The sequence below is a fragment of the Hetaerina americana genome, unplaced genomic scaffold, assembly GCF_022747635.1.
Source record: "Hetaerina americana unplaced genomic scaffold, ioHetAmer1.1.p SCAF_2, whole genome shotgun sequence".
Taxonomy (NCBI): Eukaryota; Metazoa; Arthropoda; class Insecta; order Odonata; family Calopterygidae; genus Hetaerina; species Hetaerina americana.
The window spans coordinates 86660230-86687424 of NW_027286763.1; the positions used below are offsets into that span (position 1 = coordinate 86660230).

The following is a 27195-nucleotide window of genomic DNA, read 5'->3' on the forward strand; positions in this document are numbered from 1 at the left end:
CGACCTCGAGATATATCTATATATCACATATATCTCTTCTTGTACAACAAATTAATGTTGGCCTCAATAGCATGACAAGATGGAGCACGCAAAACGTCATTATCCTAAATTCACATAAAACGTAAGCTATTGGATATCCCAAACTGCTAAATTCTATCGCTGTGTTTCAACCATTCAACTTGTATCTCCAAGACACACTCATTCCATTTAAGAATGTTGTTACAAATGTAGGCCTCCTAACAGATGTAAATTGCTCATGGTCTTCGCCACCATCTTTATGTATGTATACTTATAATATGATGGAAACAGAATTATAATATGGGATCGTAGTATTTCGCGGCGTTCAGATGAAAGAGACTCCATTCTCGGGATGTCACCGCGTAGGTTGTTTTTCTGTCAGAAAAACAACCTACGCGGTGACATCCCGAGAATGGAGAGTCTTTCAGAATTATAATAGTTCAAAATAGACGGAAAGGATGTTACGTCATGCGGAAAAATAGCGCATACTCGGTGGACATGACGAAAACCGATGAATTTGGATGGAGATGAGCGTTTCGAAACAAACCTTCGAAATATTTATTTACTCTTGATTAGAGGCAAGCAAAAAAGCTACTCTCGCTTCGATTGAACTCTTTAGAGCGTCGGCAATTTTTAACTAATGTAAACAACAAGATTTACAGTGGGCTCCGGGCGGTCCCTTCCTCTCTGTGCTAATCTCCGCTTTCCTCCCACTCGGTCTAACACGTATCTCCCACTGAGGAGACCCTTCTCCACTCACCCATCAAATGGATTCCAAGCGGATTCGGATCAGTCTCTGACGGAGTGGACGGCTGCTAGACCGTATTTACAGTATATGGCTGAACTTTTTCCCCTATGCACCGTAAGACAAAAACTAGGAAAACTTAGCAATTCTAAATGGTTTAATTATAACGATTCATTTTCCTATTACCATCGGCTGGAATTAAAAAATGTAACGCTTGAAGTCACTTTGCTTCTATTGGACAAGATTTCACTGCAAGGGCATAGCGATCACTGTCCATGATTCCTTAAGAGGTGTGCTTCATTTCCTGTTCCATCTCTGTGGCGAATTTAAAATGGGTGTAATAGGAATCGCATTCGTACCTATTTGCATCGTAATTTATTCACTAATCTTTCCGAAATTGATCGAGATAAATATATCGCAAATAACTTTCAAATTATTTTTTTTCAATTATATTAACGAAATCTTAAATCAAAGAATTGAGACATTGAAAATTATAATTGTACGTAAAATGCATCTATGCATTTGTCGTAATAAAGCGGAAGAAAAAGTAGACTCAACAGCTATGTTCGCAATATCAACTATATGAAATGAGGGTTCAAATATAAAATATAAATGTAAAATCAGCGGTGTGCAGCAGTAACCTCAACTCATTCCTGTGGTACTTCCGAGCACCCCAGACTAAAAACCCGGATGTGCTTTTTTTTTGATCGCCTGACTTATTATCAACGGTTCCGTGGCCTTCGCAGGGAAGAGATGCCCTCCCATTCCCTACGGACGTCATCTCATGCCCTGTCGGGCGTGGCGAGCTCTATCTCCTCAGCGCCCAAAGCAATCTCCGCGTTAATAACTATGATTTGGGCAATCGCCATGGGGGAAAATTTTTACATCATTCTTTCACATCGTTTACCTCGGGATTTCCCCAGAATCTCGGCAGGGGGAGAAAACCATCGGTGTCCAACGCAGGCCATTTCAAAATGGGTGCGGCAACAAACGCTGTAATCAATGCGGCTTCAAATTGGGAAGCAAAACGTATCAGATCGGGAGATGACGTTGCAAGCTCGGCCGTCGTCAGGCAAAACTCCTTCGATACTTCAATTTCACACATTATCTGACATCACGCGGTTTCAATATTTTCTCTTTCAACGGAGAAAATGCACACGCGTCAGTTCAATATTGTGTAAATTCAACGCATCACCGTTGGAAATGCGTGAGCTAATGTGTAGGGGGTTACTCGCGATTATATAACGCGGGGAAGCAACTTTCTAGTGCTACTCATAAAAGGTGCTCCCGTCTCAGCCGAGTGAGAAGTGTCGTTCGAGGAGTTGAACATGCAGAGAATGCAACAACTGTTCCGCCTGACCGCGGCTGTGGCTTGACGAGTTCCTTATGTAAATGCCGCAATGAGAAGAAGAGAGAACTTAAGAACGAGATATAGAGTTTAAAACATTTTGCATAACTTCACGCTATGAAGTAATGAGTGTAAAGACGTTCATGCCGCTATTTGAGGATCACTGAAACACAGAAGAAGATCAGCCTTGTTACTCCTTTAACGGGACTTTCCGATACTGAAGGTGAGAATCTCTGAAAACTGAGCAATGAATCAAGTCACAAAATCAACGACAGTATTGCTGTAATTGTGCTTTATTCAGATTCAGATTTAATAGAGAATTTTTATAGATTTAATCATCATCCATGAAGCCAATGCCCCAAGAACTGCAATGCAAGAAGATAGAGAGGTGAAAATCATCAGGAAGAAAATTAAATTGAAATAAGAAAACGAGAATTATAAGGTAGACGTGATGCTGTGAGATGGAGCATAAGATTGATTTTTTTACTATTTTGGAAACAGCATGGACATGGAATCGAAACTCTCAGGGCGTTGAGCGCAGAAAACTCAAGCGAACAAGTCGTTCATGGCGAAGAAACATGGCCCAAGAAGATATTGCAACTAAAAACAAATCGGTAATAAGTTTATAAAGTAAGTGCCATTATTATGATGCTGAATATTTTGAATATTGTTATTCTCTAAACAAACGTTAATGAAGACACCCGTGTAGATTGTAACAGTCTATGGAACAGAGACGTGGAACTTCGGAAAGGCAGACCATTGAAGAATAGATGGCTTGGAGCTCTCACACGAAAGATAAAGTGAGAGACGAGAAAGAGTTCACAAGAGAAGGTGAGGATGAGGTCATATGAAGCACTGCATGGCAAAGAAGATGATAGATAGATGGACACACCTTGAGACTCAATGGATCGCGTGTAAATATAACAGAAGGGAATGTTCTCCGGAAAATATGGAGAGACAAATATGAAGTAGGGATGGATACGACAGGGCATAGGTAAAGGGAAAGGAGGGAAAAATGGTGATTGCGGCCGACCAATCTTCGGATTGAAATAAATGTGATGCTTTCAACGAATGATTCGGGTACTTACTTTATCGCATTAATTAATGTTTTACTCCCTGAGCTAAGGATGTACGCATTTTTCTCTAATAATTCTCATATATGGATACTAAAATATTTTCAGATACTTGATATCCGTGCACGCGATTACAATATTTCCTGCATGTATCTAAAAATATTATTAATACGCATATACTTAATATTATAAAATACTTTAATATTCAAAGGAATGTTTTTCATTCCTGATTTAAGCTATTAAAGCTATTAAAGCACCGATTGGCCATTACATTTCACATTATCATGAAATTAATGAAAATAAGTACGAATAAATCAAGGGTTTGTAAAATTGAAGGGATAATTAATCTTGTTCAGATACACAAGCAAATAAATATATATTCGTGAAATAAATAATCTTTCTGATGCATCTTAAACTGAGTCTGCAATGTGGAATCGGAAAATGTTTTCCAGGATGCAAATTACTCTCGAAGGGTTGGCCTGGGGTAACTAGAGGCCTAAATTAGATTAGATCTATAAATACTAAATTAGATCAATCTCTTTCACCGTTAATTGCCTAAAATGAATTCCAGCCACCCGGTAATTCTCAGAGCGTACCTCTTTATTCTCGCGATGCAAGATGACTAAAACATAACCATGACTTCGGAAATTTGATGAAAGCGGCCTTTAGGGTGGATTCATGAAATTCTTTTATTCATTCATTCATCTGTAAGGCTTTTAAATTGTATTGCAGCGATGAAATCAAGCCCCGGAACGACACATTTCACGGCCATTGACAGTCGTACCTTCAGCCTTAGAAATCACCATTATTGTGTGAGTTCATTGACTGAAAGAATCCAATATTTTAAAATTCAATTTCAAAATATACAACTCAATGCAATAAAAAAATGAAATGACAATGATGAAAAAAGAAAAGATTTTTTTTACAAAAAGTCATTTCAAGTTTTGTGAAAACTTAAAAAGTTTATTTATGTGGAAAATATATGCTCAAGTATGAATATCTATGTCATTTTCATGAATTAGGACACAAGCATATAGAACACTAAAATGCATTATTTACATATAATGTAGAAATAACGAATGGAGATTTCCAGTTTTACGTTTTAGCAATTTTTTATTTTGACCAGTCTCGATTTTTCTGCATTATTATAGGCATAATATCGCAATTTAATCAAAAAGAGCCAAAATAAACTCATTTAAGATGAAAACTAAAAAAAAACTACTCATTTCATTACGAATCACTGCCGTCACATACCCTGTTACGCTACTAATCACTGCGGAAGTATTTGTGGGATTGAAATCATCTGTCACAGCCTTCCAACATGTTTCTTTTCCAAATGGCATTCGAAAATTTCAAATAAGAATAATATCACGTAAACAGTCTCTTTTATTAAGAAGAAAACTTTACCTTCGTGAACGCGAATCAGATTGTCAGAATACTTGTCCAGTTGACTTGATTTTCTTTCTGGACTGAGAATAGAGTACTTTTATTTCTGCCATTTACTTCAATTTGCGGATCGTACCGTATATTCAATTGGTAAAAGTATAACACAACATACGTACCGGTGAATTTCTTGCGGAGTTGCCGTAATGACCCTAATTCTGTCGAAGGGAAGGTCTTCGTCGAATTAATATCCATTAGGAAGAAATCGGTACATCACGTGAACACCAGAACACTTTCATTTTATTTAAGCTCGCCATTTCAGTTCATTTTGAGTCGAAAAAATAGGTAAAAATAACAAAAATATGATATAGTAAATAGAAAAGAATTCACTGCTCAAAACGCAATATCTATTCTCGCTGAGAATAACGATCTCTTGAAAAGGATGGAAAGGTAAATGGAAACATAAAAAACTTGAATTAAATGGAACTAAAGGGATGATTGTGAACGTTTATGGTTGAGGTCGTAAATGTTTGGGGATATTTCTGCTTTTTACTTCTTGCTTCTCCAGATGATATATAGGCCATCACGTACGTAGAATAAAAATCTACGATCGACCTTCATTTCTGGCCTTCATTTTCGTACAACGTAATTTAAAACGATTACTGATCCGGTTTAAAATTTAGCGTGGATGAAACGAGTCAAAATGATTAGCTGAATGTAATTGAAACGAAATGACTTGTTAAGAAATCAAAATTTCAACATATAATCTCAATGCCCCTTAAATTACCAATTGCATGGTTTTACTCTCGCTTAGCTAAAAAAATCCGGATCAAAGCTTGCTTGCAAGATTTTCTATACTGAAAAATATTTAAAACAAAAAAAAACGAAATGAATCAACATTACCACTCTAACCGTCTTAAAATCATCAACTAAATACATTATAGGAAGAGTATATAGAGGAACTTCTCACCATACTTTTATATTCAATACAAAATTTAATAGAGCATGAATCCACGATTCCGCATTTCTATATCACTAATACAAATAAAAAAAGATAATTAATATGAAATTAACGTCTATGTTTTATTAATATTAATTGTTAAATGTAACAGAAATTTTTATCCAAATTTCTCTTTTTTCCTTGAACCACCTATAGTGGCACACAAAAAGTACTTTTAAACCTTTCAGTAAAACAAATTCAGACTCAACCTGATTAAATATATCCTTAAAGGATATAGGACTCGACACAGTTCACAGAAAAATTACGTAACTAAACAAAGTGTTAAAAATTATCTTGCTTTAACGTATTTCTAAATTTATTAACCTTTCTGTCACAATTTTTCCTTCCCTTCTAACAGAAAACACTTTTAGAATCTACGTCTAATTATGATAGATACCCAAAATGGAATATGTCAAATAAAAATTCTCAACGAACAAGTAGCCCATTTTATGTAGGGTTACATATCTCGTTTCTATTATTTGAGAAACTATCATCAAAAATTCAAATCGCTGAATGCCATGAAAGAAACAAGGATGTGCAAAAACCGTGAAAATGACGTGGGAAAAAGGAGCGCGCATTACCATAGTTATAATGTGCAATGACGCAGGTTTAATCGTTGAAGGACACATGCCTTTCGGCCGTTATTCTCAATCAGTATTCACAAAGGTGGGAAAAAAATTATTCAGGAAATTAATTATATTAAAATTATGCTCGAGAAAAAAAGGCTCCTGAAAACAAATCAATTATCAAGCTGTTTCTTTCTCAGAATCGCTGATCAACAATGCAATCATTGTAGTAAATCCAGGATAAAAACCACGAAACTAAAGTGAAATTAAGGGGAAGACGACGTTGATAAGACCAACTATAAATATCGAAATGATATCACCAGAAACTTAATCACCAAAATCGTGTGATTGCGAAATACGAGGTCTTATACGTCAATATTAAGTAAACGCGTTTACATGTTCGTTAAAGTATAAACGTGTCCCGTGTAGTGCGTATGTTAAACTCCTGAGTACTTGCCAATAATTGTGCGTGAAATTCAGAATATATATACTGTTTTTCTATCACACATAATTTCTTAACAGACTATCTGTTTGTAATGGCACAAATAATCGGAGATGTTTATATATATACAGTCCAAGTCTATATATATATATATATATATATATATATATATATATATATATATATATATATATATATATTCAGCTCCGTCTTCATCGAAAGAATAGAAGTAATCACTATATATACGAGGGTCATCCGGAAAGTAGTACCCGTTCGTGAAATAAAGACACAAAAGTAAATATTAACAAACATAAAAAATTTTATTTGAAAGAGGATACTTTAAACTACTTCTCAACATAATCTCCAAGCAAATTAAGGCATTTGTCATAACGTGTGACAAGTTTCTGTATTCCTGCTGCATAGTCCTTCGCCGCCAGCTCATTGAGATACGCGAGGGACCCATCTTGCACAAATTTTTGCATAATGCAGATGGTGTTTAACAATTTCATGAACAATTGTTCGAGAAACATTGGGAAAATGCTCACAGATGTCATCAATTGTGACGCGCCGATCGTTCCTCACGAATTCGTCAACTGAGCTCACCAGTTGGTCTGTAATGACAGACGGTCTCTCCGAACGCTCATCGTCGTGTGTGTTCCCCCTCCCCATGTTGAAGTTGCGACACCACCGCCGAACAGACGACTCGTCCATTACATTGTCTCCATACACCTCCTTTAATTGGCGATGAATATCACATGGGCGAACGTTTCTTGCATTGAGGAATTTAATCACTGCCCTCACTTCACAACTGGCGGCGTTCTCAATTTTTTTAAACATTGTAAACAATCACAGAAACAACACAGGCAATGCTAGCGTCACGCAACTTGGCTCAGAGAAGGCAGACAAGCCACTGAAGCTATCTGACCTCGTCCAGCGGCTACTCGCGTCGTCAGCACTTCATGCGGCACGAACGGGTACTACTTTCCGGATGACCCTCGTGTATATATATATATATATATATATATATATATATATATAATTCCGTCGAAATGACGAAATGATCAAGAAATAACGTTTGAATGATCTTTTTATGTGTTCTTATATTGTTTGTTGCTGCACAAGTTTGTTATATATATATATATGTATATATATGTATATATATATATATATATATATATATATATATATATATATATATATATATATATAAGGTACATTATATACATAAACTTCGACGGCAAAATAGAACACAAAATTATGCATAGAAAATACGTAAAAGAACAATTGCTCTCATGAGTACTTCTACATTATCGATATATCTGTAGACATATAAACACACACACACACACACACACACACACACACACACACACACACACACACACACACACACACACACACACACACATATATATATATATATATATAGACATACAATTATGTATCCCTTGTGTTCGTCCGAATATGTTTTCTTAACTATTTACCTTTTATCCAATGTGCTGTGTGAGTAGGTTAAAAATATACTACTGATATCTCAATTAATTAACTGGGCTTATTATGAAGAGCAGATAATAAAGGATTCTGTCATTACCTCATAGATTTTGCCAAATAAAAATCGGCTTTTCAAAGCTTTATGTGACACCAACGATAGGACTGATCAGAGAGGTTGGGGATTTTCGTTCAATATACGTTAAAAGCTACCACTTATATCGCACCATATACAATATTGGGAAAACAGAGACACCGTACCTGGGGTACGGGGTTGGTATCCGTGACCGTTGAGTTTCCAGGTCTGCGCGTTACCAAACAGTAACCTCGGGCACGGGACAAACCGGCGGCGGCACGCCCTGTCTATTGGCCCAGCCCCGGACAGACTTCACCGATTTTTGTTCGCTCGTAATGGAGTCTTGGTTAGAAACCCATTAAAGGTAGATCAATCCTTTTTGCATTCATTTAATACATCGAAGCAGTAGATGATTCCAATAAATAGAAGCTAAGAGGTGTTGCTGTTCCCGCTTTAAATGTAAGCCAATTAACTAATATTGCCCTAACTTTTCATCATAAACTGTGCACATTCGAAAACCCTCTGAATTCCAAAATACGCACTTTTGATTTAATTGTATTCTTAATCGCAAAAATTAATTTAAAACTTAGTGAGCAAAGTCTATACGATTGAAATGAAACTAGCGTGAGGAAACACTATCAGAAAATCAAGATTCACCTATTGATGCTCCAGAAAATGCAATAAACAATTTTGAATATTTATGGCGCCATTTGGTTTAAATATTTATTTGTGTATCATTTTTTACCATCATAATCCATCTTTGAATATATTTACGTTAATATCTACACCGTTTACACGATGGAACCATTTTTAAACCTTAACAATCAGTTTCATACCTAAAGGAATAATGTTGCCCTTTTCTGAGGAACATCTGCAACATTTATACGAAAATGACACTCAAAAATTCAGCAATTCTTCTATTTTTCAGAGTATTCTGCCTTTATTCAAATAGTCAATGGTTGTTTTTATGCTGGAAATGTTTTTCTTGAAAAGTAATTCCAATGCATTTAAGATAATAAATAAACAAAAATAAAGAATACATGATAATTTTCGATTCAACGGAAAACAGAACCATCTGCAAATATATTTCCAATCATTAACAGGCAAAACGAGCATCACTAATTGGGACCTTAACTGAAGGTTAACTTTAGGATAGATAATATACGTAAATAGCCGTAATTTTATTTAGTCTTGTATAGGATAACAGCATTAGGCACTTCACATTTCTTTAAGACTTGGTTAACAAGGAACAGAAACCAGATTTGCAAATATGCTTTGATTTTAATGGGACTCAACTGCCCTCTTGCCACCAACAAGCCCAACGACCTTAGCTTTCACTTTTCCAAGTCGTTGTTTTTCAGCCATTCCTCCAACTCAGATTTCCTCTGGATCACCACCTGACACTTAATATTGACTGGTAACAGTTTGAACACGGTTTTTCGGAAATGAAGGACTCATGGTCCCTGGAAAACATTTCTCACCTGAAAGGAATGACATATCTATCCTTCAGATGCTGAGAGTCTTTGACAGTATGTCAAACGTCATTAGAGCTTGCGATATAATTTGCTTACGTAATCTGATTGACCGATGTTTTTGACTGCGTTTTCACCACCTCGATCATGAATTTGGAACCTTACCCCAATTTCGAAAATTGATCTCATTACTGTCACATAATTTTTCTGACGGTAGTTAGACGTAGTATATACAAGAGTTAATGGCTTGCAAATTGGTGAATTGAAGGGCGAATTGCTTTTCCATTTAATTGACAGCAAATTTTGCATGTGCAAAGTGCTATGACGAGCAATAAATTGTAATTGCATATCGTTTTTATTTTTTTACCTTGGTAACGTCATCCGATTCGGTATCCCTCTCCATCCAAGTACGGAGCTTGAGGAACAGTTTTGAATGGATGCAAGTTTCTTCGAAGTAACGTTGCCTTGAAGGGGATGGGAAAGGGTAATAATCAATCTTTATGAATAAAAATTGCTACTGTGAAAATATTTACAAATTTATACCCATAAACATCTGAAGAATTATTGATTTTTAGTGGAATTTTTACACATTCTAAGGTTGATAATCGGAATACTTCTCACTACAATTATTTCGAACGATGTGTAGGAATTCGAGAAAGAAGAAATACAAGGACGGAGACAATTTTATAAGTATTTTTTCGACAAATTTTATTAGCATACCATCTTTCATCTAAATTTGTAGTTCTTACGTGAAATCGGTCAAAGAGAAATATCCAGAATAAAGCAATATTTTCAGTCCGATTGAGACCTTGAATAAATGTATAATTGCGTTTTTCAAAATATTCAAAATGTTAATTTGGAATATTTGAATTTCAGATATAACTTAGGCTATTTTTATCAAATATCACCCACAAAACATATTTATCAGATTAAGGAAGTGCTGTTTTTAAACAATTGAAAAATATCATCACAGTGGTTCGTCATCAAAAATATTACATTGACAAGACTCAACATATTGCTGGCATGCGCAGTCCGTTGCACGTCGACTTTCATTTGACTGCAAGGACACCGAAAGACAAGGAGATATTAATTATTTGCTCTTGGCGTAAGAGCTCCGAGAACTTAATGGCTGTATGACTTCCACAATAAGTACTATTCTTGATCCCGCTCCTGAGTTTTTTCCTCGCTTTACGACACCACTAAGAATTCGTAAAAAAGTCAAGATCACAACCATCGTCACTAATACCCGTTTCATTTCAAATCATCAGATTTTTTCTTGCATTAACGAGCAAAATATCACGTCAAACACCAAGGCTAAGACCCTGATTTGGCGTGATGATTCTGCGCTATAGGGATAAAAATACTCGCAGCATTCCAAGTAAATCTAATAACATTCATAAGCAGGTGACAATTTAAGCATGCGCAATGACATTAAAGACTCCCATAATGCATCTCGGTAAGCGCAATCGCGGAAATGCCTCGAGGGAAGGATAGGAAATTTTCACGTGCAACGATGATGCAAGGAAAACATAAAACTTGGAAAATTACCCTACGGTGGGATGAAGTTTCAGCATTTTCTTTATGTCGAAGCACCAGCAAATCATAGCTTCAATTATAAAAAAAACCTCCATCTTACGTTCCGTAAAACATTCAGCTTGTATTTTCATTTCTTCGTGGCGGAGCTGAGATGACTAAAAGTAACAGGTATTTCATTTTCTCTTGATCTATACGTACGGCAGCAATCAATACACGTAAAAAATTGCGAAGCCAATCTCAATACATTCTATTCATTGTATATTACTTTCACAGGAGGTAATTATGGTAAAAAAACCCTATGCAAGTCATGCATATATAATTTGCTTTTGCGTTTCAATTCCCAAAGGAATGACGAAAAAATGTGATCGTCACATCCATCCTGGCAAGAGCCGTACGTAATCTATATAAGATTATTCCATTTAGACAATGACTTTAATAAGGGCCTTACGAATACAAATTATCACTTGATGATGATGCCAAGCATCGAAACTATGCCCGCGCTTCAATTAAATATTATCGTGGAATCACTGTTTTTCCTCATTCGAGTTCGTTTTTACTGTACAAAAAATACAACTACAGTTTTGGCTTTTAAAACCACATCACTCGATCCTTATGTCGACTTCAAGAGTGAGGATAGAGCATGTAGCCTAGTCCTAATCACTAAGGCGCGTGGTATCCATACATTCAGGGTAAGGGACAGTTTTCCCGAGGATTATATAGAAATCGGAAAATATCAAATCTCAGCGTGAATCTAAGGAAGTCCAAAGACATAATTCGAATTAAAAACCCGTGATTCTCCGTCCAGTAAATGAACAAAACTCAACCCTCTAGGATATCACGCCGCTAGAGAAACCCGATACCAATAGGAATTTTTTATTTATCGATATCTATACGCAATCAAACAACAACATAGTAAAATTTAATTTCAACTCTTAGAATCAATCTACACGGAAAAGCAGTCATAATTCAGGCATGAGGCATATACGAGTATACTTGTCGAATTCCGTTCTACTCCTTGCTGGTCGAAAAGGGCGCGTGGTAGCTATACTTATAAATCGAGATTAATTTATTTCTATATTTATAAATAGAACAACACATTACCAGGTAATATTATATCAGTTTTACATACCCAATCTACCCATTCCTCATTAATTCAATTAGTTGAAATGGGCGAGAAAAAGTAAAAATAGAATTATTTTTCCCATCTTTTGTTCGCATCATGATAAAAGAAAGTACTATCGCCATTTAGTAAGAGCGTCCATTTTCGCCTTAATCTTTAACTCTTTACTAGATAACTAGATACCTCTGAGGGCATTCTGGCAAAACACTCATCCTCTCACATACTGATATTACATAAGGAATTTCCTTCAGAGCTGCTTTAGTATCCTTAAAAATGATAGGCCATTCGCAAAGACTTCCAGGGCGTTTCCGTTTCATGTGTGCGACCATAAATTATAAATATAATACACACACGTACTGAACCACGACCTGATAGTCTGTTTGATAGGTGAGGGTAAAGCTCGCCTAGCACTAAACCGAACGGCGTGTGAAATTCACGCAACAGGCTAGTTCCCTTCCCCGTGCCACCAAAGGTTTTCCAGGAGGGTCTGGTATCCGAAAAATAACACAGGTTGGGTGAAGCGGATGGCGCCAAGAGTGCTCCCGGTAATCGAACCCGGACCCTCCGGTCAGTTGCCAAACGCTCTGCCCACTGGACTCCCACATCCATATTATACATATATATTTTATGAATTTTAATGTATAATTAAAAGGGAAATGAAAAATAATTTCATGAGCATTTACATGGAAGAGAATATGAAATGAGACTGAAAGACTCAGTACTTCGGGGAAATAAATCAAGATGATAGTACCTGGAGCTACCTGGTGTCAATAGATTCCGCAGGGAAAAGTTATATGGCGGTGACTGCAGCCGTCGATATTCAGATTGAAATAAAAGCGATCATTATTTGATAGGGGAAGAAATGATGATCCTTTTACTTAAATACACGTAGAATCTCGGCCCTGACGGTGTGCGACTGACAAGCGGATAACTGGGAGGCCCAACTTAACCGCATGCGGAATTTTCCGCGGGTGAGGAAATGCTCTCCCCCTCGGCCTCTTCCCCCGGAGCAGGAGTGAAAACCGCAGGTGCCCGTATTTTTCGCAAGAAACAAACACGACATGGTTCCATTTCGTATCCAAAATCCTTGAATCACCCACGTTAAACTGTGCCCACTAGCGGAGTGGAGTTGTCTCGGAAAGGGGAAAGAGGCAGGCCAATGGTTGCTATTTGCTCCACTCCAACACACACTTGGACGATCCGGTCTCACGATATCATGCGTGTTTGTCGACCGAAGACCCTCTTGATTGCCTCGGACTGACTTGGAAAATATTTCCCTCACATTATTCTCATGAAATATAGGGAATTTGATGAAAAGAAAGGAATCAGCCATGAATTTTGAGGAGGTTATTTTCATTTTAACCAATTAAAGGTAAATAAAAGCTTCTCAATCAGACAAGCAAGATGTTTTATATTAATTTTTGGCTCCGAAGAAAGTAGTGAAACATCTCGCTATGCCGAAAATTATGACAAAGAAAAACAGTTTAATCTAAAATTATAATCTCCCCTAGATTAATGCTCTCTGTTTTTTTACGTGTATTCATTCCAATTTACTCAGCGGTTAAGACACCCCAAGCATTACTATCTATGGCAAATGAATACTCTTCCATACTCGTATGTCTACACGCTACTTGAGCCAAAAGCAAAACGGCAGCACAGAAACTAATATTGGTTAGATTATTAACGTAAACTCAATTAACGTCCGATGGCATACATCAATCTCAGATGCCATTGTACCAGTGGCGGATGGTGTTCAGTTCAAGCCCTCAAAAGAGCGTTGCCTAATATCATAGTGTGGGCATATTTTTAGCACTTGGCCATATGGTCTTTGGTTTTATGCCCGATACGATAGCCAGTTGTAATGTTGAGAAAGGCCAAGTGGATATACTAAATACATGTTAGTGGAAGATACTCGTACGTTAATGAAGTGAAGGAGTACTTAAATACTGGTATTTTGGTCACCCTAATTTTCAATAAGCAAAATTCACTAAGTGACGTGGCTTTAGTTCCGTGAATAGCAATATGTGTCAACAAAATTCTAAGTTAACTGAAGTAAAATTTGATTTGACTTCAAAACTTCCTTAGGAATACCTGCTTTGCAAAGGATTTTACACCTATTTGACTTGCACTACATTAGCCTCGCCGAAGACGAGGCGACCAAAAAGCTACTATTTAAGTATTCCCCCATTTATATTGACTCAGGAATACCTCCTATTAAATCTTGCGGAAACTTGAACTTAAAGCGACACTCATAACTTTGGCATCCATAAAAAAGCAACTGCTTTGGTTCACCACCATTATAATTTTGAAGACTTCTGTGAACATTTTTATTTAACCCTTCCGCATCCAACTGGGGAGGCGGGAATCAATATTTATGCAATGTCCTTTTACCCTCGTTTTGGTAACTTACGTCGTGATACTCTACCAGGAAAGTACCAGTCTCTCGCCGATTTCATTGTGTAAAAATATCGGGAAAGAATATTTGGAATAGAAGCCCACAATATGTTGAAAAAATGTCCTTCTCACTGGGTTCGAATATCTAAAACTATGTTCGATTTCGCCATTACGCGCCTATTTGCTTATATCAAAGTGAGAATGCAATATCAAGGGCTTATGACTTCATAGGCATCAAAAAAAAGGCTGCCGATTGCAGACACACATTGATGACTTCGCAGTCGGAAGCAGCGATTGCGTTGTTTTTATAACACCATATTGGAATTTGCCAGGCTAATACGAGTGAAAGTGTTATATGGTGGGATAAATTGTTACAGTAAGAAGGGAAACTTATGTATCTGCAATATAAATATATTTGAAGAGTATTCAGTTTAACTATAGAAATATTATCACTAGTTATCTCATCTACAGAACGGTGGCCGGCTCTGCTAACCAAGAGGGAATTTGAAAGGGCGATATTAATAATATTACGAATTGGGACGAATACGGGGGCGGTAACTGTTAAGGATGGGAAAACAAATATTAAATGCTCGAGGACGCGAATCGGTGGGAAAGGAAGGAAGACGACGCGACGGCCAGGGCGCACTGCAACGTCCAAATGCCTCGGACCCCTAAGACTGACTCACGTCGGGTTTATGCACATCATCGGAACATTTGACTTGACAGTATCTATCCCTCCATGCGTGTAGTTCTTCAATCCATCAGAGCATCCTATGGACCCGCCTTTTCCTGCCTTCGATGGAGCCTTAATGAATGGCTCAAATAATACGTCACTACATTTCCAACCGTATGTCTTACTTAATTGGCAGAAGTAGATCCTCTTTCTCTAATTAACACGCCAAGCAATTGCAACGAATCCTGGCTGATTACATTTCTGAGGGAAAAATGGACTACTTTGATTTTTTCGGATCTTGAAAAAGTATCATTGTTCGTGGCATATCACGTGGCTTTTTTAATATGATTATTTGGTATGTTTGTAATTTACGATTTTCGAAAGTACCGCATAACCCCATTCTTTTCCTATCTTTATTATTGTCTGTGCAATAAAAATCTATTTTCAAAGCTATTTTATGATAGATTTAATGGACTTCAAACCTACTTTTGTTTCTTTACCTTTATGAAATATTTATAAATTTAATGATGTACTATATATGTATATTTAATATCTATAATCGTTTCCTAGTAAAATACGTGGATTAATAATGCTCCATTTCAAAAGACGATTCAGATACACACCTATGTTTCGAAGTTAAGCAGTGCCGCGGATTCATGGGTAGGAGCATCGTGTGTGAAGATAAACTCGTTAATTCGATGAAATTCAGAAAAATACCATCAAGAGCACCGAAAATGTGGATATCGTTCTTCCACGTAACTTCCACGCTTAAGTTGTCTCCATACTAACCTGCCTTCTATATCCCTTTTCCCATTATTCCAGGAGAATTTAATCAGTAGATGTTAAGGGTCATGTTAAGACTCATGGTCCCGAATGTCAAAATCATTCAGCCCAAGCTAAGGTATGTCCCATTGGATTCGTATGTCCCATTGGATTCCTTCTTCTAGTACTTACATGGTTCCCTTGGGTACGGTCATGTTCAGCTGGTCCAGGACAGGGTTCCGGTTGTTCTTTGGCCCATACATCTTGCATGCGCGCCGCACGCTCACAGCGTTCTGCTTGCGAGACCACACGGTGGACACCTGCGTCTTCAGGGGCGGCCTGTTCCCGACCGTCTCCTCCGTGTTGGCGCCCTCCGGCGGAGGGTCAGCCGAAGGCGGCGTCGGTGCCGGAGGTGACTCGCCGATGGAATGGCGCTCTCCATGGGAATGGGCCTCCTGGGTACTCTGCATCTCCATCATCATGACCCTTGGATGGGGGACCTGCTAGCAAAAGAGACAGAGCATTGATTAATTTATCTGGGGTTTTGGATGGGCGTGGACTCCGTGTGACTGCGGGGAGGGCCATGTGATGTCCTTGAATGGACGTCGAATTACTAAATATCGCAAATGCGTGAGGACTCAGTGATAGTAGTATAAATGGATGACAGTACATTTAACATCACGGGATCGCATTCATTTCTCATATCACTTAATGTAGGTTAAAAAAATCTCAATAAAAAAACCAACCCAAGAAAAAGCGTGGACAATAAAAGTTAACGAGAGAAAATATCGAAACTTTTAAAAGAACAGGTTGACTGAAACGTTTATCTCGCGAAGACAGGAAAACAAGAGGAAAAATACTTAGGAAGACGCAGATACATCTGCGCACAGAATCGGCACATGTATTAGATTTGAGGTATGGAGATAAAATATCTGGCACGAAACGGGTCAACGAACACAATCCCACAGTGAAATAATATCATGACTTGGGTAGGCTAGAACATAACAAGGGTGTTAAGGGAAAGGGCCTGACGGACGAACCAATTTTCTATCGCAAGAGTAAAATAATCACGAACGACAATTAGAACTACATACTTACCAGAAACAAATATCACATAATACTATAAATCATGACTTATCCTAATAACCCGTGAGAGGTTTGGAGAGTAAGATGAGGATTCAGTGGAACGTTCTGCCTACCAGACCCCTGTAATAAGGTTGTGCGATTTTTAAAAAGAGTTGTGCTATTTTTTTGGGATGCCTATATTCATCCCAATATTTGTGGGCAAACATATGTTGTTGACAAAGCGATATTCTTAGGGACGCTACCACAACTAAATCCTGATTTTTACGATATTTTCATAACACGTGATGTTGGGAATGAAATATTGCGCAGCAAAAATTTGCACCTCCTTTTTAACGTAGTAATGAATTTCTTGGAATGGCAACTTAATTTCACATGAATATTTCAAATCGCAATCGATAGCTACTATATCGCAGCATCGCGTAGCCTCAAAGATGGGCATCCACTGGGAACATTCAAATCATTCATCTTTTCGAGGTGCTACCTACTTAGCTCGAGTCTTTGATGATCTAAATGGCATTAGCTTCGCCTTAAGATAAACATATTTACCTATACATAGCATAAAATCGACTTACTCAGTATGAAAATGGTATCATAGATTTTCTCCTAATATCCCACTCAGATGAAACTTAATTGTAGGGAGCACACAGGAGAGAAATAATATCTCTAATAAGGAACATTCAGCTATAAAGATTTTTTTCTGATTTCTCTGTTGAGATTGCGAGAATTGAGTTTACCGAGAGTTGACTTTGCTGGTTACTCAGTTTCTACAAATTCAAGGTTTAAAAGAATTACGAGGTTGATTTTTTTAAGCTCGGGATTAGAAAAATAACATTTTTCCAGGGTTTGACATATTAAGCGGGTTTCAGCTAGAAAAACACAATGTAGGTACAGCTAATAATATGAATTAAACGAAAAATAATAATTATCCGAAGAAAAAAGGAAAAAGTAAAAATAAATTATAAATTCTGAAAATAATTTAGAGTACTTCGACATAAAATGCCCAACAAACGCAAACTCATTAACAGCTGTACTCAAATTAAAACTTTAAAAATTACCGTTGTGAAATTAAATCATAAGATAACCTTGTGTGAAATCGAATTTAAATGTTATTGAGAAAAATGATGCAGTGTAGTCATACGATGCGTTCTATGAGTGGAAGGTTCGGTGTAATATCAATCCAGTATTCAAGAAACCTAAAACCATTAAATATTAACTACCATTTTAAAATGGTATTTAAATTTCCGTTACCATAAATGCCTGGGAACAAATGAGGTTGACTTGTTTGGAATATTTATGCACAACAAACGAAATACGTAAAATATAGTACCCTAGTCTGATTAACAAAAATATACATTCTTATGAACCAACTTAATTTAAACAATATGTTGTCCGATTTTTCTCATCAGAGCGTGCGGAAATTTCCATTCGTGGCATTATGTTCAACAAAAATCAGATTCTAATGTAATTAGAATTTCGAATTGAGGATGCGCCGCCTGCAATTATATGTTTTCTGTTAATGAACGAATCTTTATAGAGATGCTGATTTATAACTTTTGCAATACTGTGAAAACAGCTACGGACTTCAAATCTCACGAATCGCGAGTTGAGTCACCTTGGGAAAACCTAGTTAACATTACGGCCATCGTTGAAGAATAGCCTTAGTGTCCACTAATGGTCAATCAACTAGCATTGAGGGAGACTAGGGAAGACACTGCAGTCTGGAGACGGAAACATCAAGATGGAGATGCCACTTCAGACAAAATGTCACGTTTAAATGACTAGAGCTTGACGTCCTTTGGGGTGAGCCACGGGTTAGGAAATAAACCTCGTAGGAATTGTGTGCACAGCTCCAACAGCGCATAACATCAGCGCAACATAATGCATTTGTAACCAAGGCGCCACTAGCGAATTGTCTTTGGACGATGTGGATCTCTGGAGGCTCACTTCCGAAAAATACGAACGAAATTACTATAAAACCAAGAACCAAGTATTCACGATTTATTTGGAAACAGGGGGAAGATGCGTAACCTTTCCCTCAAGCTTACGAGGCGTCACTGAAACGGCAAAATCGCGACTCATTTATTTCGGAAGACTGTGCAGGACTCGAGAGGGTTTAGATTTTTCATACCACCAGCATCCTATGCTCTAAGGCAAATGAACCTATGAGGGAGTGTCGTGAATTTCTAATTTCTCAATGAGAGTGACGATATAATTATTACATTCTGGATACCAAATTCAGAACCGTTGCTCCTCACCTAAGGAGGTTGGTTTGTGACTGCACAAGTCACAATGTGTCACATTAATTAGTTAATGTAATGATGACAGGTGATGAAATTAATGTAGCAACTGTTTGTACGTAGTTTGTAAACAAATATGTGGCGAAAATTTTTACACACAGTTTCTAAAGCACTCTGAGGTCCTTTAAAACGTACTCTACCTATTTTTGACTAGTCCTGATGCTTCGATTTCTGAAACTATTCGATATTGGTGGCTTTTCCTCACCCAATTGTTTAATTTCATTTTTAAAAAACGTGTAGGTGTAGTTATATTAACACGGCTACGACTCTGATATAAATGCGCACACTATATCAGTTTATTGTGAGAGCGGCATGTATTTCTGCGCCCTTAATCCATAATTCTTCCGGTGACAACCCTTCACTGCCATGAGTTCATGAATAAAATTGAGGTTTTTCGATGTAAATCACTATTAAAACTGGCATGGTAAGACCACTTTTATCATAACTATTTAATAGAGTGCACTTAGGGATACAAATAGGAGAAATTCCATGGAAATGAATACAATAGATGAGATATCGATGTAACTTCCTTCCTAGACGAACGCGTCGCAACATTTTCGACCATTTTCTCTAAGGACGTGAATGACGTCAAGGATACACTGATTCGCTATTCCGTTCTCCACTCTATGGCCTGAACCACTACTTATAAGCACTATCACAATCATCGGCATTCCAGACAACGCAAACTTGATCCACTACTCTAGGTCGACGCGGAGAGAGGATGTTATCCTTGGAGTGGCACAGCACGCGATCCGGGGCGAATTGATTCGCATGCGAGGCGAAAAAGAATTCATGAGAAAAGAGTTCATGTTTGAAAATATAACTGGCTCCTTGCTATCAATTATTATGATTGATTACAGAGTGAAGATAATTTAAATATGGACTTAATTGAATGGGAGTCAATAGATTTCATAGGATGGCAGTATTCCCTACCTTTTGACCAGACGTGCTCCCTATGCGGAGCGATAGCGCTAGGGCAATGGTGCACACCATGTTGATGCAGCGCCACCCACGGTCACGGGAAGGGGTCCGGGAAGGGGCGGTGGGAATAGAGTGGACGATCGCATTACCTTATTTCACTCGGCCATATTATTTGCCCGACTGCTCTAGGTGCGCCTCAAGGGCGGAATTACTCAAGCCAATATATCTATGACGAATAATCATCTACAATTCTCTACACGCTACGGTCACAAACGATGAAATAGTGCGCCAAAACAGTCGGAGAAGAAAACGAGTCCGAAGTCGGAATGGGATGCTGGGGATCAGATTGTTAATTTTGTGACTAACTACAAGACTTGCATGGTAACAAGTTAAACACACTATATTAAAGGTCTAAGATTTCGCTTTTTCGGAACATATTAATCATTATCAAAATTAAAATAAATTTTTATAACCCATATAAAATTTAGCCAGCCAGGTTTCGGCATTTTCAAAAGTTAATTATTTTAGCGAAATGGTATCCTCGTCAGAATCATTTTAGGTTGGCACCAATCCATGAGGAAGGAGAGAGAAATAGAAGCCTTCAACTTCAACAAGCCACGTCTACATTATTCGCAGATGACGCTCTTCATGCAAAATTTCTTCACCTTCTATAAGTATTATCTTTGAGGATGCACACATTTTGTCATTGAATTTTCGCGTGCGGAAATATATATTTTTCTAAGTTAACTCGAGGATTAGCTGCTGATCTAAGTTAATTACCACTAACATAACTGGAATTAATTTTTTCGGAACTAAACAATTAACTTAACTGATTTATATATCACATTATAATTAATTAAAATGACTTGTATAGTTAAAATGTCCAATCTGCAAACGAGTGTGTAGTGGGAGGAAAATGTCATGCTAAGCATTATAAGGAAAAGAAGGACTAGGTGGATTGGCCACAATTCGACAATATGGATTTTTTTAATAATACATAATGAAAGGCAAAAAAAAATGAAAGGTTCCACAAGGAAGGCAAAAGGGGATCGAGATGGTGCGGGGGCTAACGTACTGGCTTCCCACCCTGAGGGCGCGGGTTCAAATCCCGGCGGTGTTGAATATTTTTCAGAGGCATCTCGATCCCTACTTGAGGTGCTTTGTGGAGGGCACTTTGAGTGAGTACGCCGTCCGTCGGATGGGACGTTAAACTGTGGACCCCTTGGCGCCTTTCGTAAAGAGTAGGCTAATGCCGACGCCGGGTTTCTCTCCACCCTTCATCCTTTCCTGTCCATCCCCTATGGCGTAAATGACCTTAGCTGTCGGTCGCCTCCCCTCAAAACTACTACTACTAGGAAGGCAAAAGGATAAATAAAGAGGACGTAAGACGTAAATTCTAACGGGAAGTAAAAGCAATTGCATTTTGTAGAGAAGATTGTAGGGTTTGTAGACATTTAATCTTTTGATAAAAGAAAAGAGGGATAGACCACGAATTTTTATTAAACCCACTAAGACGCAGCATCATCGGCACCTTCTGATTGATGATGATAAACTCAAGTTGCTATCATTAAAATGTGTCATCCCGGTGCTTCTCGTCTCCATTTAATCCCACTCTCAAACGAAGGTTTCGATTGCCGTCTTAATCTGGGAGACTCCACAGCATCGACGGCCTCAGATATCGAATTCATGTTCACGAACTTGCGTGCATCAGGCTAACAAAGGCATTCCAAGGCCATAGGCTGAATCGCAGTCACTAACCACCCCCGGGACCATTGATCATTTACAACCCTATTCCAAACCCCCTCCAACCCCTCACCACACATATTTCTCACCCGCACTTGCTGTTGATAGCCTCCCCTGTGCCAACCAATATACATGTCTATATAACCTATATATCGTATATATATATAAATAATACATATACACCTGCATATATATAAATATATATAAATATATATATATATATATATATATATATATACACATATAATATTGATGCGGTAGTCCAGGGGTAGGGCGTGACCAGAGGGCCCGGGTTCGATTACCAAATATGCTTCTGTGGCCACATATATAAATTTAAAAAAAATATACACATGATTCATTTTCTGCTGATAATGAGTCACATTCTGGCATATTCTCGTACAGGCCAGGGTCTTCAGGGTTCACCCTGAAGACGATGGCAGAGTCAGCATTCGAAACGTCGGTGTACTGCAACCTGACCCGGTGGGAAACCCGAGAGAACTTCTTGAATATATGTATATATATGACCGCAAAATATGTGTGTATGTATACACGTATGTAATTCGCTTTTAAAATTCTTAAAACACTACTTTCCCGTCGCTGACCGTGATCTAGTTCCAGTAATGAGAAGTTATGACATGCTCACACTAGTTAGTTCATAGAAGATGCAAAGAAAATGTCAAGCATAATCTTTCATTAGTAGGTTAACTCGCGACCCACCTTTTTTCTCTAATATCTATGCAATGTCAGGCAACGAAAGTTATGACTGAAATTCATGAGACACTAGATCGAGGAGATACGCAGTCGAGTATCAAGAAAATGAACGGACCACAACTTTATGATTTACTTGACCCATATCACTTACAAATAGGATTCTTACAGTTCACGGTCATTTCTTGACGGATTGTGTTTTTGCTAAAGAGCATTCCAGTGATTTAGAACTACGTATCATTAACACGTATTTTAAAGTAACCTTTCTGTTTAAGGAGTCTAGTATTAAGTGATCTTTTCCAGGGAGGAGATCTATCACATAATAATGCGGCTATTTGAATGAGCTAGGAGCTTTTAAGATTCTAAAGAAATATTAATTTTCATATGATTTCAAAAATAAATATAGAGGTGAAATAGTTAATAGCAGCGTTAGAGAAGTAGTATTGGTTATGTATTTTCTCATAACGACATCAAAGCTTTGGAAATTATATTAATCCTCCCTCTTATCGGCCTCTCTTAAACGTTTCAATTAGGATTGAGTAAAAAAACTTAATAGATCCCACGAGAAATCCTACACGATACAACCAGTTTCATCTAATAGATGCCATCTTCAAGTAGACCGGTTTCATCACGTGCGTGATGAAACCAATGTGTTGTACCGTATGCCTAATCGTAAGGTCTTCCTTAGCACAATGATCACACTAACAATGATTTTCACTTTGGTTATTTCCCTCGGATGCAAAATTAACATTACATTTTTCAATTATTTATTATTATTTTGTTTCGAACAGTTGAAATTGACTATACATGGCGGACTACCTTTGAATATTGTTGACAATTTTTTACTAGTTAGATTTCGGTAGTCGGTCATACTTTCCTTAAAGAGTAAGGGTTGCTGGGAAGATTTCTGTGGAAAACTTGAGAGACTTGCATTAGTTCATACAGAATTTCGGAGACTAGCTGTGTATACTTGCCTTATAATTCCGTAGCAAGGAACATTTTTTCACCGAAAGCTTTGAAAATTCCGTAGAATTCTTTAGAATTCCTTACGCTCAACGTAATAGTTTGTACGCAATTTTTTTTAGCATGGAACAGCATCGAAAGTTAATATGAATATAAATGTGAGTCTTTAGGCGAGTGAAATCCACATATTAATGAAAAAGGAGCGGGGGGAGGATGTCGTTCACCATTCGCTTTTTCCACGCAATTCCGGTGTCCAGAAAATCTCCTGGGTTTGAGATGTAGCCTCCACCCTCGGTAACTCGCATAGGAAAATTGGGCACTCGTATGCACTCTTTCGACGGTTGACATCATCCCAGAAGGAAGACGACACCAATACGTATTAGAGCACGAAAACCGTCTGGGAAGATGACAGGGTCGCCTCAATACAGTAGAGGTCGTCGCAAAGAAGAGAGACGGGGTAACGTCCTCGCCTGCTAACTCAGAGAGCGCGGGTTCGATTCCCTCCTTCGATTCTCTGTGCAGGGATTAGTTGGAATAAGAGACTTATAGTGTCTCAATATAGCCCTAATAAAAGTCGTAAAATAAATAAATCAAGTCCGTGCAGACACCGGTGTTTCACTGAAAGTTGGTTTTAAGGTTATCACATCGTTTTTGAGTAGCACCAGTTGAATTAGAGGAGATGAGAGAACGATGAAAGAAATCTGAATTGAATTTCATTTGCTCATAAATAATCACGCCGCAGTGAACGTAGCATGAATAATAGTGAACTATTAGTGAAAAATTGCGAGCAGACTAATGTTGTTTTTAGCGCTGCTTTTTGCATCGACCTTGTAGAGATTTCCTTTTCTCATACTTGGAGGGGAGTCCCAATCATGCATATAAATGAAAAAAAAAAGATTAATCGCTCACGCAAAATGTCAGGATGTCGAAAGTTAATTACCTTTGTCACCCCGCACACATTTACGTCGACCTCAGGCCTAGCTACTTAATGAAAAAATACCGTCAACATCTATTCTAAGGGTGGTATTAAGGTTGCCTCATGCAAGATTATTTATGCCCCACCACCACTTTGCGTTCACATGGTTATTTGTGTGAAAATAACATTATATCCTAAATTAAAATACTCCGTATTTCCACATCATACTTTTTTTACGCTCCCGAGGAATATGACTTTATGCTGGGATAGCATGTGCTTTAATTCACAAAGAGTATCTTCCATGACGCAACTTCCGAAACTCCCTTGGATATCAAGGAAACTACCTTGGATATACATACACACACAATTAACATCAGTTGCACACAAGAGCTCACTCGTAATCAACTCGTTAATTACATTTTCGTCATTAACGAAAGCATGGCAATCATTTAATCAAATTTTGTATGACCTCGATACTGGGAACGATTTTTTATTGCGTTGCTCTGAATAGCATTGTGTTACTCGCAATCTAACTGGCAATTAGTTTTCCAAAATATCTCACTCACGCGCCATTTTCATGCTCATAAGCACTTCCAGATAGAACGACCAAGTAAATAAATAAATAAATAAATGAATATATATATATATACATATATATATGTGTGTGTGTGTGTGTGTGTGTGTGTGGGTCGCGGTAGTTCAGGGGGTAGAGCGTTGGACTACTGACCGGAGGGTCCCGGGTTCGATTCCCGGGCAAGTCTCGAGGCACCTGCAGCTCCACCCAAGCTATGTGATTTTTCGGGAATTTTCGGGAAGCCAGATCTTCCTGGGAAACCATAACCGGCACAGAGAAAGGGCGAAGGGTGCCCCCCTACCCTGATGTGTGAATGTCACACCTACCAAACCGACCTTCGGGTTGATTACTGTGTTAATGGTATATGTTTATATATATACATATATATATATACAACATGTATGTGTATATATATGCTTATATATGTATGTATAAATGACCAGTGGTGAGTGACCGCGGGCCTCAAACTCAAGGTTCTTAGCGTTCTCCGTCTCATGATGACTCTGAGAAAATCACGGTGAAAGTTCTCCCCTTTCCTTTGAAGCGAAAGCATTTCTTGCGATGACATAATCTTTCCTTAAGATGGGATGTCCATCGCAAAAGATCATCTTTTTTTATTTATTTAGCCAATTTTCACTTGATGTTTTTTTTAGAGCCGGCGTAACCATAGACATAACCTTCTGACGGGCCATGAACACTGTTGCTGGGCCAAAGAAGAAAAGATTTTTTAGAAGAGCAAGTCAAGGACTTGTTAAGCACATCATAAGCACATTTTACCCTACACCATATCAATTTTTAACTATTTATACTTTCCATACCCTGTTGCTGCTCAAATATCCCATTTTATCTCCCTCCCCATCTTCGATCCACATCCACCATCCAAAAACAGCCTCCAAAAACACCACTATCTGGCAACAACTCCTATATCCTTAACTTTCTCCACCTTCTCCGCAGTACGAATTTCCCTCTTTGATAACTTCATTTCCTTACGAAATCATCCAACCCTTCTTCGCTTGCCTTATTCTCAGGGAAGTTGAAATCTCACCAGTGCGAACCAAGGAACGGCGTCGCAAGGAAGTCTCTCTCCTTTCGTGCAAGACCAATAGGTGTCCCACACCGCCAGGAGATTCACGAAGAAAACAAAGATATACTGGATATATTTATTCCGTAGCCAACCATTATAAGTAGGCCTTTTGGATGGACACATAATGTACACTTCTAAGTTTCCTAGGCTCGCCTAACATGGCGCAAACAGACACCCCACACTACAATAACTTATCTTCAATGCCGTGTACACTGACTATACTCTTTTCTTTGAATATTCTCATTATTGCGAGTACTAAGGTGGCACTCGCATCTTGCCCTTTCCTCAATCCGAACTGCTCTTCGGAGTCGCCTTCTCCGACTTCTTCTTGTCCATAATACCTAGGCCTTGCACTAAAAATAAACGTTTGGTCCAAGAGCCCTCACATTCAATCAACTATTTCGCTACATATCCACCTTATGAAAACTTACGGCAAAATGATTTTGTGAAACACTTTTCGAATTAGCCAAAAACACTTTTCATTCTAATTTTCACTGAAAATAATCTTCAGATATTCACCTGAAGATGACGTTGAACGTCGAAACCCGGGTTGTAATAAATTTGTAGTGGAATCACAAATTTACTATTTTTTCATTACCAATATGAATCGATTCCATAAAGTTACGCCGGAAACCATCAACAATTATTACTGGCAATAAGCCCCGAAGTGAGCAGATATAATATATACCAACTGTCTTGTATACTTCATTTTCCGTTGCGTTTGTCCTGAATTTTTATCTAATGTTTTCGGCACCGAGCTTTTCTCAAACATCCTAAATTCCCGTATATTTATGTCTATTCTTCATA

At 37.9% G+C, this 27195-nt stretch overlaps 1 protein-coding gene across 2 annotated transcripts in view; it reads right to left on the reverse strand.

The window, feature by feature from the left end:
* Nucleotides 1–27195, reverse strand: part of LOC139688264 (ABC transporter G family member 23-like) — a 101075-nt gene that overhangs the window by 25813 nt on the left and 48067 nt on the right. Inside the window, exon 2 of one of the 2 annotated variants that reach the window (XM_071585734.1) lies at nt 16289–16596. In XM_071585734.1, the coding sequence (XP_071441835.1) occupies nt 16289–16578 (290 nt within the window). In that variant the 5' untranslated portion in view covers nt 16579–16596. Of the gene's footprint in view, nt 1–16288; nt 16600–27195 lie in introns of both variants that reach the window. The other variant, XM_071585733.1, reaches the window with a different exon arrangement.